At 55.1% G+C, this 15,333-nt stretch overlaps 1 protein-coding gene across 1 annotated transcript; it reads left to right on the forward strand.

The window, feature by feature from the left end:
- Positions 1-7,063: 7,063 nt before the first annotated feature.
- On the forward strand, positions 7,064-10,344 carry LGALS1 (galectin 1). Its single transcript, XM_032836621.1, has 4 exons — positions 7,064-7,165; positions 8,419-8,498; positions 9,733-9,904; positions 10,160-10,344. The coding sequence occupies exons 1-4, from the start codon at positions 7,157-7,159 to the stop codon at positions 10,304-10,306; spliced, it is 408 nt and encodes a 135-aa protein (XP_032692512.1). The 5' UTR covers positions 7,064-7,156; the 3' UTR covers positions 10,307-10,344.
- The last annotated feature ends 4,989 nt before the right edge of the window (positions 10,345-15,333 follow it).

The following is a 15,333-nucleotide window of genomic DNA, read 5'->3' on the forward strand; positions in this document are numbered from 1 at the left end:
GAGCATGGTGGAGACCAAAACTTTTTTTTATTCTTTTACAAGATTTTATTTTTAAGGAATCTCTACACCTGATATGGAGCTCCAACTCACAACCCCAAGGGCAAGGGTCGCATGGTCTACCCACCGAGCCAGCCAGCTGCCCTTCCCCAACTTTTAATTCAGAAAACTTCAAACGGGTAGAAAAAGTGCAAGAACAGCACAACACCCACATGCCCTTCCCGCGGATTCCCAGTTAATATTTCAGGGAGCTGATGACACCAATCCACAAAAGGAAACAACTCCTTCCCACTCTACTTCCGGGTTTCAATAGTTTTCCTGGTTTTGCCATCCCCCCCCATTGACTCGCCTCGTGGTGACCAGAGGCCTTAGAGGGAATTTCTATTGACTGCATACATTTTCCTATGGAGGTGGCTTTGAGGCTAGGGGCTGAAATGCAGATTCATTGAAATCAGCTTGGTCGAGCACCAGCGTCCCACCCAGCACGCTCTTGATTTCATTTTAGCTACTACGGATAACCATGAGTAGGGGATCATCTATGTGGCTCCTTTTCACATTTCCTTACATGTCCGGTACACCGAGTGGGGAGTCAGAGCCATCTCTAAATTCCATTGGTCACTTTTACCATGAGTAACAGTTCAGCACCGATGCCACGCAGCTCCGCAGCCACCCGGGAATCAGCGGTTTCCCTTCCCTGCCCTGCCTTTCTCTTCCCAAACCACATGTTTCCATGAGCCTGGGCAGTTCTAGCAAATCCCACTCTACTGACACCAACTAAAACGGAAAACTTTCCTCTACCCACAGAACCCTTCTGCCACCAAAGGTGTGGGTTTTCTGCATCAAGCAAGTCTGTAGTTTTAGGCAGACCCCAGCTACGCGTCCTAGAATTCAGTTCAACTCTGGCACTAAGTCAAGTTCATGCAGGCCCCCCAGCTTAAGGGTTCAATCCCACAAGACTCCCTGCCCGTCCCCCCTTCAGATACCACCCCTAAGTCCCCAGGCATCACTAGTGCCTCTGACCAACCAGCTATAAATTGGAGATTCCCAAAGCCCCCTTCTCAGATTCAGTCATTTGCTGTTACAGCTCAGGAAACTCAGGGAAACATTTGTGTTTACTGGTAATAAACCAGTAACAAACAATATGGAAGGATACAGATGAAGAGCTGAATGCTGAGACGCATCCGGCAAGTTCCAGAAGGGTGCCAATTGCAGGAATGTCTGTCCCCAGGGAGTTAGGGTGTGTCACCCTCCCAGCATGGACGTGGTTCACCAGCCCAGAAGCTCCAAACCCTATAGCTTAGGGAGTTTTTTTTATGGAGCCTTCATCACATAGACATGATCAACCATAGCTCAAACTTCAGCCCCTGCTCAGCATCAGAGCCACTGAATTAACAGCTGTGGAGGGGCGCCTGGGTGGCTCAGTCGGTTAAAGCCTCTGCCTTCGGCTCAGGTCATGATCCCAGGGTCCTGGGATTGAGCCCCACATCAGGTTCCCCTGCATTGGGCTCTCTTCTCAGCAGGGAGCCTGCTTCTTCCTCTCTCTCTCTGTCTGCTTCTCTGCCTACTTGTGATCTCTGTCTGTCAAATAAACAGTCGTGGAAACCTCCTCCTTCCAGATTTGTTCATTTTAGAGCAATTTCCTTTGCATTCCCTGTGCCCAAAACTCTCCTGATATGCAGGCCTCAGTCACCTTATAGAAAACAGTAAAATGCACCCACTTCCTGGAAAATTAAATATATGTGGGCTTTTTTGGCTATACAGTTTCAAAGTATTTTTTGATGTTTATTTTTTATTTTATTTATTTATTTTTTAAAGTAGGCTCCACGCCGAGCGAGGAGCCGAACACAGGGCTTGAACTCACGATCCTGAGATCGAGACCTGAGCTGAGCTTGAGCTTGAGCCGCTCGCTTAACCGACTGAGCCACCAGGCGCTCCTATATGTTTGTTTTAAACATTATGTGACTTGGGGGATCTAAGGTAGGCGTGCCCAACCTCTAGGAAGACTTGGACACACTTTGGAAATAAGAAAATTCAACCCTGGAGAACCGGTCTCAAATGTTTCCACTTTTAGGATGAGCAGGGTTTAAGTCTGAGCACCATAAATGCTGATTGGCTTCAGTTTTGCAGTTTTGGCCTTTTGAAGCCAATATATATTTTTTTTCTTCAGGTCTCAAATATTTTATAAGCTCTCAAAAAGCTCTCAGCTTCCTGTGAGTCTATAATTATGTCAAAAGAAAAAAATTAAACGACTCCTGTCAGAGCCCTAGTGGGCTGATGAATGGCAGGATCCCACCCAGACCCCGTATGACAGAAGGAGTGGCTCCCCAAAGATGAGTGAGGGTCTGTAATCAGAAGGGGGACAGACAGCAGGTGGGAAGGCAAAAGAACGCCACTGTGTTTGGGGAGATGGCTGTCTGGGCACGTAGAACAGCACAGCAAAGGCCTGGAGGTAAAAATGGACACTCAAGGTAAGTGGGGGTTGGAAGAGCCCCTGAGGTTGGGGGCCATCTCCGCCCCCCCTCCCCAGTTCTTTCTACACTTCATGGAGCAAGTGGAAAAAAAATTTTTTTTTTTTTTTTTTTTTGAGGTCCAGATATCCCAGGACCACAGTGTTCTTCTTTCCTTGGCTCAGGAGATGGAAAGCAGGTCAGCCCTGGCTCCCTGTGTGACCTTGGCCAAGTTGCCAGCCTCTTAGGGTGGTTTCTGCATCATTAAATGAGGGAGCGGGTCAGGTGCAGAATCTCTGGGGTCCCTTCCTGCTCTGACTTGTAGGACTCTGGAGCTGGCTCTGATCACCCCCACCATCCCTGGCTGGGCCAGCCAGGTTGGCTGAGGGGTGTGGATGGTGTTTCCGTGGGTCTGGCAGCCCTCCCAGCCACTGCCCACTGGAGGAGGAGGCACAGCCTTCCCGTGGGCAGGGCAGGCAGGAGTGGGCAGGCTGGGAAGGGTCATGCTGGCCTGGATCCCCTGTCCATGGGTACGGAGCTCGAGTCTCACCACAGTGGCCAAAGTCCAGCCTGTAGGATGGAGGAATTCCAGGGAGTTGTCTGCCTCCGCTGCAGGGCAACGAGGGAGGAGGAGAGTCCCAGGACGCGGGGCCCTTGGCCTTGGGGGAGCAGAAGAGAGGACAAATGCTGAGCGCCCCCCCCCCCACATCACCTCTGTAATCCAACCGTTAGTGAATGGTAATATTCCCACTTTCCGGGCCTGGAAACAGGTTCAAAGAGTTCAAGGACCTTGGCCACCGTCACAGCCAGGCAGCCCCCAAATTAGGACTTGCCTTCCCTTCTGATTCATTTCAGGTTCATTTCAGGGCCCAGAGCAGCTTCTCTGTGTGGTCCATTCCAGTTGACAGGCACGAGGCCTAGGGTGGTGGTGGCGGGGGGAGGCGTAGATGGAAAAAGGTAATGTTTGAAAGCAAGGAGATAAGGTGCCCATTTATCCGCACAGGGCCTGGCAGATTAAGTGGGTGCCACCTCTAAGAGGCCCTGAGGACTGGGTGGGGGTGGGGTGCATAGGGGGCCTCCTGTCACCCAGGAAAACCATGGTCCCTGTTACAGGAGACACGGGAAGCTGGGGAGACTTGCTGCCCCAGAGTAGGCAGGAGGGGACTATCGGGGATGAGGTAGCAAGGGGTAAGAGGGAGACCTCCCAGCAGTGTGGACCCCAGGAAGGTAACCTCAGCCTAGGAGAAGAGATAAGAGGGAAGCCAAACCCTTCTGAGACTCTGGGAAAAAAAAAAAAAAAATCACTATTTAGTTCAACAGCCATGAATTCCACCCTGGACTAGCTTTGTGCAGGGAGCAGGGTTTCACCTCCCCCAGTTTCCAGAGAGGGAGGCCACCTTGGGAACGGCATGGCAGGGCTAGGACCCGAATCCAACTCTTGGGACTCCCCAAGGGGCCTTTCCAGAGGCCTATTCATGCCACAGCGCCCCTCTACCGGCCCGGAGCCAGCCGAAACTGCCCATCGTCCAGCAGCATGCACTTCCTGACACTGGGCCCATCCTCCAGGTTGGGGGAAGCATGGGAGGAGCTCCCGAGGCCCTGAGAGCTCACAACTGGACCTGGACCAGAGCAGCCTGCCAGCCCCACACTACCTCCGCTCCTCGGTCAGAACTCCCCAGATGCCCCCATTCCCTGATTCAGGCAGAGAGTGCCTGTTGCACTTGGAGGGGAAACACAGAGGGAAAGCAGCCAAGCAGCTCGGCTCCACGCACCCCTGCCTGTGCTGAGGTTGAGGGGAGGCCCCAGAGGAAAAAAATGAAAGAGCTGGGCTTGGTTTCTAAGGCTTGGTCTTGGAGGAGGGATGAGAGCCTGCCTCAAGGCCCAGGGCACTCCCCACCACTCCTCCTGTGCCAGGGTGGGGATTAGTCATCTGTGAGGGGGTGGGGGGCAGGGGAGAGGACAGTGGAGGACCCGGCTTCCAGATGTGAGTCCCTCCTGGTTCACATCTTCCTCCCTCTTCAGTGCTGGCAGTTTCAGAAGGGAGACAGCAATGTGCAGAAGGAGGTCCCGGTGTCAAGTCTCCTAATAAGCGCCCCACCTTGCCCAGTGCTCCCTACACCCCTCTCTCCTAGTCCCTGGTTATGAGGTGAGCACCCCTCTAACCCACCCACCCTCAATTCTGTTGCTCCAGTGATCTTCCCCAAAGCCCATGTTTGCTCTCAGTACTTACCTTCCCTACAACCTTCCATGGCTGCCGCTTCCTGACGGCGCACGGGAGAAGAATGAGGCATGAACAAGTCAGGTACAAGAGAGAGGGGAGGCACCTGGGTAGCTCAGTGGGTTAAAGTCTCTGCCTTCAGCTCTGGTCATGGTCCTGAGGTCCTGGGATCGAGCCCCGCATCGGGCTCTCTGCTCGGCGGGGAGCCTGCTTCCCCCTCCTCTCTCTGCCTGCCTCTCTGCCTACTTGTGATCTCTCTGTCTATCAAATAAATAAATAAATAAATCTGAAAAAAGAAAAAGAGAGAGGGAGCAGGGGACGACAGGAGAAAAGACTGTTGCCCCGAACAACTCCTCAGTCCCGTATTTATTAGACATAGACAGCTCCCACAAAGGAGTCGAAGAAGGCTGTACGTTAATCATCTGCCTCGTAGATAAACAAGAAGGAAGGCAAAATACATCTGGCCAGGCAGTATAAAGTTTACATTTGAGCAGCACATTCAGAGGGAGCATCTGATTAGCCACAGGGGCTCTAACGGAAAAATGAAGCAGGCTGTGTTCCGCCCTGAGCAGGTCGGGCATCCCCAGCCGCTCGGCCTCAAGGATGGATATTGTCCTCTCCCCCAAAGGCCTGTTGCCTATCCATGGTTTTCTTAAGGCCATATCTAAACATGCTCGTAACTAGTATAATTTCCCATGGGTCATATTTTAAGTAATACATTATTCTGAGGGACAGTGACACACGGCTCCCCAGCACCCTCCATTAAAATAGTGGCCCAGTACCTGGAATGAGGCCCTTCCTGATCCAGATGCTGTCGGCCTCCCATCTCATGCCCCGACTTCCCCAGCATACCCAAAACTCCAGCCATGCCCAGATGTTCCCTTTCTCAAGTCTGAGCCTTTGCTCATGCTGGAATGCCAGCCCTCCTTCTTCACCCATCCTTCAAGACCCACCTCTGGGGCACCTGGGTGGCTCAGTTGGTTGAGTGTCTGACTTCAGCTCTGGTCATGATCCCAGGGTCCTGGGACAGAGCCCCATGTGGGGTTCCCTGCTCGGCAGGGAGTCTGCTTCTGCCTCTCCCTCTGCCCCGCCCCCACTCAGCCCCCCTCACCCTGTAAATAAATAAAAACTTAAAAAACAAACAAACAAAAACACAAAGGCCCCCAGTCTGGACAGTCTCCCTTGCACCACGGGGCTTGCTCATGACTTGCCTTAGAACCAGCATCATGCTACGCAGTCAACCAGGTCATGCCCCACCAGTGGGCCACCTAAGAGTGGGGACCAGTTGGGTTCCTCTTTGAATCCTTACAGGCTAGCTCAGGGCAGGCACCTTCTAGAGGCTGAGTAAAATATCTGCTAAATGAACAGAGAAGGGAGGGGCACCTGGGTAGCTCAGTAGGTTAAAGCCTCTGCCTTCGGCTCAGGTCATGATCCCAGGGTCCTGGGATCCAGCCCCACATCCGGCTCTCTGCTCAGAGGGGAGTCTGCTTCCCCCGCTCTCTCTGCGTGCCTCTCTGCCTACTTGTGATCTCTCTCTCTCTGTCAAATAAATAAATAAAAAAATCTTAAAAAAAAAAAAAAAAAAAAAGAACAAAGAAGGGAAAGACCGGGCCTAGCCTTGGAGAGAGAGATGTGAAGAAGAGTGGAAGGGAAGGTGGCAAGAGCCAGAACCCCAACCCCTCCTGGCCTGGCCCACCCCGAGGCCCCCTCTCAGGCCTGACTCAGGCCTGACGCGGTCAGGCAGGAGCCCTTGGAGGCTCCGCAGCAGGCCCCTCAGGAGGGCTGAGGCATGAAGCCTGAGGCCTGGCACCCGGCCCAGGCTTTCTTTAGCGCTAAATGAGGAGCGCCAGCAGCAGCCACAATCCCAGCTTCCGGGGAGGCCCGGGTGGAGCCAGGGCCTTGTGGTTCAAGGTCCCGGGCCCTCTGCAGAGGCCTGCAGTGCAGGCCACGCCCTGGTCCCTGCAGGGAGCAGCCAGATGAACCCCAGTTCTAATCCTCTGAGGGACCCTGGATCCCCTCAGCCATCTTCTCTGGGTAGCCCCTGAGCTCGGCCTGCTGGCCCTAGGCCCCCTTCCCGCCAACTCTTGTGCCTAACTCATCCTCAAACTATTTTCCACTGGCTCCCCCCCACCCCCAATCCCTGCCACAGCACAATTTTTTTTGGTGGGGGTGGGGAGGGATGAAGGGGAATGGAAGGTGGAGCCTGGACCCTGGGGGAGTGGTTAAGGAAGACGCGGGGGGAACGGGGGGGCGGTTTGCCACTCTGATTGGTCACCTCTGCTCCAGAAAGTCTTCAAAATTCCATTGACCCCGCCTCCAGTGGGCCCCCATCCCTGCCCTGCCTTACAATTGGCTGGGTTTCTAGGGGGCGGGACTTACCGGAGCCCGGTCCCGTTAAAAGGGTGGGAGCGGCCCAGGATCCCATCCCTCCCTTTGAGTCTTGAGACAGCTGGTGCGGCAGGCATTCCGCGGGAACATCCTCTGGTCCCCAGTCATGGCTTGTGTGAGTATGGGGATCCCGTCCCAATGCCCAGGGATGGTGTGGGGGCAGACAGCTGGGGGAGAGTGGGGGTAGATGAAGATCTGGGTTTTAGTCCCTGGGGTGTGGCTTTGACCAAGTACCTTCTCTTTGCTGTGCCTCAGTGGCCGCGGCTGTAAAATGGGGGTGGGCGCCATGGCCCCTAAAGGCCCTTTCTGGCTTAAGAATTATCTGAGTTCCTCCAGGGTCTGACAGTTTGACAGTCTGCAGCACTCCATACCGGGAGAGAGAAGGGTGTGGCAAACTGGTGGGGTGTTGACTTTGATGACACCCAGCCTGCTGTCCCTTCCCCCCTCCTTCACCCCAGAGAGCCTCCTGTCCCTTCCCCCCCTGCAGCTGTCCCCAGTCACTGGGCCAGGGCAGAGTCATCCTCTGCTCTAGAGAGCTCTGAAAAGTCGCCAAGATTTGAGACCGGCTGCCTGAGAGGGCGCCTGCTTGGGTTAGTGGGTGGAGGGTGGTTCTGTGCAGGGTAGTCAGGTGGGGGCTGGGTAATTCCCATCCCCCTCCACACACACATTCCCCATGCCTGCAGATGGGGTGCTAAGGGGAAGAGAAGGATGCTAGAATCTTCTGCAGGCCCCGAGGAAAGGGGTTCAAGTTTCTGGCAGAAGGAACCACTCACACCAGTTATGCCTGTGCGGTCAATCTTGCTATTGCTGAGCTGGCCAGGCTAGTGAGTCTGGCCCTTGGCCACTCACTCTTCCTTTTGCACAGGAGCCTGGCTGCGACCCTTAGGGGTCTCCTCTCCAGCCCTTGCGCCTCTCTGTACGGAGGGGCTTGAAGGGGATGGTGGGAGATCTCCCAGCCCCGGGTTGCCTCCTCTCCAGCAGGGGGGCCGACCCAGGTGCCTTTGTTTGCCACCGAGTCGCAGGGTCACTCACTCTGAGTCCGATTCTCTCCATCCATCTATTAAATGAAGGGATGGAACATATCATCTCACCTCCCAAGCCGCTCGGAATCTAAAATCCTCAAGCTGAATGGCAAAAACTTCTGTATCTTGCCTTCCACAACCTCGGTAGTGGTAACAGACTGGAAATGGACCCGGTTGGGAGCAGGGACTTATCCGGGACCACACGAAGAAAGAGAGTCTAGAACTTGCTCCAGATTCCCCAGGCTTCCCGCGGGCGGGGCCAGAGGATCCAGGGCGGCCACGCCCCCGCCCCTCCCCCTCCCGCACTGTGTCCTCTAACCCCGCTGGGTGGGTCTCCTCGTTGCAGGGTCTGATCGCCAGCAACCTTAATCTCAAACCTGGGCAGTGCCTCAGAGTGCAGGGCGAGGTGGCCCCCGAAGCCAAGAGGTGAGAGGGTGAAGGTTGGGGTGGCAGGCCGCAGGGGCCCGGGCTGCGGAGCCGGGCGCAGCCGGGCGGAGCGGGCCCCGCTCTTGGAGGGGCGTGGAGTCCCCCGTCAGACTGCCCAGTCCAGGCCACCAGCTGGGGGACTCACTGAGCCGGGAGACTCTAGTTCTGGCCCTGCCGCCTCCTGGCTGTGTGACAGAGGCCCCGCCCCTCCCTCCCGCGGCGAGGGGGTTAACGGCAGCCGCGTCCTCTGGGTGAGTCACTTCCTCCGCGCGGGGTCTGGATGCCCCCGCTACAGTCGCCCCCATTCCTCCCCGCTGGAGCCTCCTAAGCTAAACCAGCTGCGGCCTCGGCCTCCACCTTGCCTGCCCCGCCCCCACTGGGGGGCGGGAGCCGAGGGAGCCGAGGTGGGCGAGAGCCAAGGTCCCTGGGGGCCTGGGAGAGGGGAATGGGGGCGCCGCTCCCCTGCTGGTCCTCAGAGGTCCTCTCCTTTTGGCCTCACCCTCTTCACTCACTCAAACTTTCACTCCTTCGGCCCTTCTTCCAAGCTGCCTAGTCTCTTCGCAGCCATATGACCTTGGACCAGTCAACCCACCGCACTGCGCTGCGCTCCAATCAGTTGTCAGTTCCCCGCTTGGGGAGGTGGTTGTGTGGAGAAAGTGAGATGCTGGGTCCCTCAGTGACCATGACGCTGACCAGCTGATCTTAGAAAGAGCCGCACACGTCGTGTGCTTTATGCTTTTCATGCCTACCAAACCCTCCCAGGGACGTTCCGCTTTTCTCTCCACTTAGCAAATGCGTTTTGGATGATGATGATGGGTTTGCTAGCCCCGCCGCTGTTGAGCACCTATCGCGTGCTGTCCTGCTGGGCACAAGGAGCACAGAGATACACAAGGCAGACAGGACATGTGCCCTCCCAGAGGTCGTCACCGTGCGGAGGAAGTCTGTCGGTTCGTGACCAGAGGGACACAAAGTCACGTCTGTGAGAGTCTGGGCTTGGCCATCAGCACAGCCAGACCCTTAGGGATCCCTCCTGGGCAGCCCCCATGGGGCAGATGAGGAGACTGAGGCCCAGAGAAGGGCAGGGACTTGCTCAAGGTCACACAGCCAAGAGGCGGCAGGGCCAGAACTAGAACCTCCCCGCTCAGTGAGTCCCCCAGCTGGTGGCCTGGACTGGGCAGCCTGAGGGGGGACTGCAGTCGGCTGCGAAGGTCTCAGTGCCCCCTGCTCCCCGCAGCTTCGCCCTGAACCTGGGCAAAGATGGCGACAACCTGTGCCTGCACTTCAACCCCCGCTTCGAAGCTCATGGGGACGTCAACACCATCGTGTGTAACAGCAGAAGCGAAGGGTCCTGGGGCGAGGAGCTTCGAGAGTCTAACTTCCCCTTCCTGCCTGGGAGCCCCATGGAGGTGGGCTGGGGCCTGGGGCTGGGGGCGAGGGGTGGCTGGCAGAGCGGACCTTAGCAGCTACAGACCTAGGTCCCACCCTGCCCTCCCTCCCATCCCCTGTCCCCTCTTTCCCCTCCCCTGCTATGATCAGGCCGGTGAGCACCAGCTCCTCTCCCAGGGAGCCTGTGTCCTGGGACCTGCAGGCCAGCTGTGACCGCAGAGCCCAGGCTCCGGATTCAGGGCCCCTGCTACTCCCTGCCCCTCTCCGTCCTCCAGGTGTGCGTCTCCTTCGATGATGCTGACCTGACCATCAAGCTGCCGGATGGATACTCCTTCAAGTTCCCCAACCGCCTCAACCTGGAGGCCATCGAGTACCTGTCGGCTGATGGGGACATGAAGATTAAGTGTCTGGCCTTTGACTAAAGGCAGCCGGGACGTGGCCCCTAATAAAGGCAGCTGCCTCTGCTCCCTCTGGACTAGCCTCCTGTGTGTGTGTTGGGGGGGAGGAGCGGAGGTGGAAGGGGAGGTTGCCACCGACTCCCCCAGGCTCCCCCTCCCTTCCCTTCCATTTGCTTCCTCAGCACACACTGCCTAAGTGCCAGGGCCACACAGGAAACTCAGTGCATGGGAGGGAGCTGGGGACCGATGAAAGAAACCCAGTCACACAGCCCTCCTGACGGCTCCCAACCCAGGGGGCCCCAGCACACACTAGGTACTCAGAAGAGGAGAAATCAATGAAACCAGGGGAAAGAGGCAAGGAGGGACTGATGGGTGCCGTGGTAGCTGGCGGCAGAGAGGGAGGTGGAGGGAAGAATCATGGGCTCCTCAATGGCTTTCAGGAGCTAGAAAGAGATGTGGTTCAGAGCTGTGTGGCCTGGTGCGTGTTAACTGACCTCTCTGAGCCTTTGGTTTATGTACCTACACAAGGCGGAGGTGAGAGCACGTAGCCTATCAGAAGGCTGTCCGAGAAGATTACATGAAACCTGAGAAGCAATTCAAGTTCAATGCCCGGCACAGGGCAAATGCCCGATGGACGTTGGCTTCCTGTCCCTGCTGCATTAGCACATGAGATGTTATCGATGTGGTTTTGGAATATAAGCGAGGTTGGGCGGGGTGGGGCACGGAGTTGGCCGCCAAGAAAGAATTCTAGAGACGTATTTGGTGTGCTTTTTGGTGTGAAAAGCACGGTCCCGTGAGCAGAAAGAGATGCCCTGGGGTTGTGAGGAGTGGCCCATGATATCCTTTCAAGTTGGGAGGGGGTTAAAGTCTTAGTCATAAGACCCTTCAGATGTATATCAGTGGGCCATATGCTTGGGGATGATTGTGAACATGTATCTTGGGGGGGTTAGAGATAAAAGGAAGTTTCCAAAGGAATTTTTATATGTTAAAGTAGACTTACAGGATCCTGGGGGTGGGATGTGTGTCAGAGGTCAGGCTAGGTTTGCCTTTTGCCCTTATCAAAGTTTTAACATTGAGGCAGTTGAGTCCCTGGAGGAATGTCACTCCGCCTATTTCAAGGACTTGTCAATGGGCTATAGTTAGTAAGGAATTTGTTTTTAAAGATTTTACTTATTTATTTGACAGAGATCACAAGCAGGCAGAGGCAGGCAGAGAGAGAGAGGGGGAAGCAGGCTCCCCGCAGAGCAGAGAGCCCGATGATGGACTCTGGGATCATGACCTGAGCCAAAGGCAGAGGCTTTAACCCACTGAGCCACCCAGGCGCCCCGGTAGTAAGGAAATTTAATAATTTTTCTTCTGCCTTTGTTCCCCACCTCAAAGAGGACCTACAAGATAACGCTAAAGAGGCCTTGCCACGGTCAAGTCAAGGTTGTTTACCCCTCCACAAAGGTATTGACATTAAGATAGTTGGGAGCTTTCTGGAGGAATGTCACACGAGTCCCACCCAGGAGTGGGAGTTGGGGGGGAAGGTTTAGAGTGTCAGCTTGTGCGTCTTCAGCCAGGCTTATTCTCCCTCATCATGATCAGCCCAGTTTGAAGGGAAGGAAAACTGCTCTGCAGGATGGCATGACTCCCTGGTCTGCACCGGCCCCGCTGAGAGCTGTGAGGCGGCCCAGACAGCCCAGCCTTGTGGTTCCAGGCCACGTGCCACCACGCTGGAGCCCAAGGGCAACCAGGTCTGAAAGCTGCTGGTTCTGTGACCCTGGGCAGAACCCTCATCCCGACACTGGGGAGAAGGGCTCAGGCAATGATGCTGGCTCATTCCCCCGTTCCCCCCCTCCCCCACCCACCCAGAAGTTTGTTCATTTGCTTATAATCACTGCACCCAACCTGGGGCTTGAACTCATGACCCCAAGATCCAGAGTCACATACTCTGCGGACTAAGCCAGCTGGGCACCCCTGTTGGCCAGGTTCTGTATAGGAGGAACTGGGGCGTGGGGTGTGGGGGGGACATGCCAACGACCTTCCCCCGCAAGGAACTGGGTAGAGGCAGGCAGTCTCCCTGCTCCCAGAGGTCCCTTTCGTGAAGAGCAGAGGAGTTCAGGAAAACTCAGTCGGCCTGGGAGGAGGTCTCCAGGAGCCCCTCCTCTCTTGGTTTCCAAAGAGGACATGCCTTCCAAGACCCACCAGGCTCTATTCCCCCAGAGGGCATTGATTATTATTTTATTTTATTAAATTTATTTATTTATTTATTTGACAGAGAGAGAGAGAGACAAGAGAGGGAACACAAGCAGGGGCAGAGGGAAAGGGAGAAGCAGGCTCCCTGAAGAGCAGGGAGCCAGACGCAGGGCTCGATTCCCGGACCCTGGGATCATGACCTGAGCCAGAGGCAGATGCTCAACAACCGATCCACCCAGGCGCCCCAGAGGGCAATGTTTAACCCAGCCCATCGTACTCATTTGTCATAAGTGATGGGACCTGAGCTGAGGGCCAGGCAACCCTGCAGACTGACCATTCCCTGGCTCCTTTCGCTTCCTGCTCCCTGTTCCAGGGCCCCTACCTCCCTGGGAAGTAGCCCCTAGGCCTGAGCCAATGTTCAGGATGACTTAGTATGAAAACCTCCCACGGGCTCCCCCCAAACCACAGGGCACTGTTACCTGAGGTGTGGAGGGTGGGAGCCTGGCCAATTTCGGTCTCCAGGCGAGCCAGCACTAGGTGGGACCTAGTGTGGGACCTGTGGGACCCAGGGTGGCGCTCCTCTACCCACCCCCCAGTCTTAGTTTCCTCATCTGTAAAATGGGGGTCGTTATTTGCACCTGGGCCCTTTTGGGTGGATAATCCTCATCTCAGTAGGAAGCATTATCTCTAGAGGAGAGCCCAGGAGGATGGAGTGTACATGCTGGGAGCTGCCAGGAGCGGGCAATCTCCAGGCTCTCCCAGGGCCGCCCAGAGAGAAACGGCTTTGGAAGTCTGGCTGTGACGGAGCGCCCTCTGCTGGACGTCGGAGAAAGTGTATCTTGGACCGCCTTTCTCTAATCCTCTTGGTTCAGCGCCACAGATTCTGGATAGACCCGCTTAACTCCCACAATACTCCAGGACTGGGAGGGACTACAACCCGGCAGAGGAAAGTCCTGGGGCAGATAGGAAAGGAAACCACCGCGTCTAGGCTCGGAGTCAAACAATCTTGTGTTCAAACCCCAGCTCCATCCCTGTGTGCCCCTGGATCAGTTACGAGAGCTCTCTGGACCTCAGTTGCCTCAAAATCACGTTACATGAATACTCTTATCTACCCCATGGGGCTGTTGCAAGGATTAGCTGAGATAAGGTGGAGAAATGCCTAGTTCCTAGCACACAGTAGTGAAGTAGGAAAGAGGTTAGAGTTTGAAGCCAACGGACAAGAAAGAATTCTTGAGACGTCTTTAGTGCAAAAAAAGGTGTTTTTTTTTTTTTTAAGATTTTACTTATTTATTTGACAGAGATCACAAGGAGGCAGAGAGGCAGGCAGAGAGAGAGGAGGAAGCAGGCTCCCCGCTGAGCAGAGAGCCCGGGATCATGACCTGAGCCAAAGGCAAAGGCTTAACCCACTGAACCACCCAGGTGCCCCAAAAAAGGTGGTTTTATTAAAGCACAGCGACACGACCTGTGTGGGCAGAAAGAGCTGCACTGGGATCATAAAAAGTGGCCCACTGTATACTTTCTCGTTGGAAGGGGGTTAGGGAAAGTTTAAGTCTCCAAGCAACTTGGAAGCAAGGTTTCCAGGACCTTGAGGGAGCTAGCTATTATTAGGAAAAGGTCATTTTACTGTCTAGTAAAACCTTAGTCATGAGACCCTTCAGATGTATACCAGTGGGCCATATGCTTGGGGATGATTGCCAACATATATCTTGGGGGTTTAGAGACAAAAGAAATTCCTAAAAGGAATTTTTATATGTTAAAGTAGACTTATAGGTGGGGGGAGTTGGGCTAAGATTGTGCCCTTAGCAAAGTATTAACATTAAGTTCCTAGGGAACTGTCACTCTGCCTGTTCCAAGGACTTGTCAATGGGCTGTACCTAGTCAGCAAATTTAGTAATTTTTTTCTTGTGCCTTTATTTCCCACATCAAGTAGATGCTCAATAAACAAAAAAGTGATTCAAGGTGAAACCAATCCAAAGAATTATTATTAAGATTTATTAATTTATTTGAGATGCCCGTGTGCCCAAGTGGGGGGAGGGGCAGAGAGCCAGGGACAGAAGCAGACTCCTGCCTGAGCAGGGACCTGACTCAGGGCTCAACTGGGGCTCCCTCTCATGACCCTGAGATCATGACCTGAGCCCAAACCAAGAGTCAGACACTTGATAGACTGAGCCACCCAGGCACCCCCAAAGAGTGGTGGGTGTTCCAGACCATGAGCTGCAGTGTCTTTCCGGAGTCTGGAGTCTGGGTGCGGTCCCAGTCCCTTGGCTCCTCTCCTGGGGCAAGGGGATCTGAAATCCCCTGGGAAGTGTAAAGCAATGGTCCCTGCCTGAGGTGGAGGGCTTCACGCTGCACTGGGTAGGGGCTTTTGCATAGGAGGCCTCCCGGAGCGCTCTGCAACCCCACCCCCGGGGGGCAGGCAGGCATTGAGGGCTAGGTGGGCTACGAGGGTCAACCAACTGCCCAGAGCTCCCCGAGCTCCCTAGCCTGGAAGCTCAGCGAGGGCAGCAGCCAGAGAACGGCTCTGTACACCACTTAACCTACTGGGCGACTTCCCCGCCTGAGCCTCCCTTTCCTCACCTGTATAACGGGCTTGGAAACAGCACCAGGAGGGCAGTTGGCTGGCTCAGGGCAGCATGACACTCTTGATCTCTAGATGGTAAGTTCAAGCCCCACATTGGGTGTAGAGATAGCTAAAAAAAAATAAAATCTGTAAAACAAAAGAAAGAGGGCTGCCTGGGTGGCTCAGTCAGTTAAGCCTCTGCCTTCAGCTCAGGTCATGATCTCAGGGTCCTAGGATGGAGCCCTACATGGGACTCCCTGCTCAGCGGGGATCCTGCTTCTCCCTCTCTCTCTGCCCCTCCCCCAGCTCCTGC

Source organism: Lontra canadensis, unplaced genomic scaffold, assembly GCF_010015895.1.
Source record: "Lontra canadensis isolate GAN:19392208 unplaced genomic scaffold, GSC_riverotter_1.0 scaffold93, whole genome shotgun sequence".
In the NCBI taxonomy this organism is placed as follows: Eukaryota; Metazoa; Chordata; class Mammalia; order Carnivora; family Mustelidae; genus Lontra; species Lontra canadensis.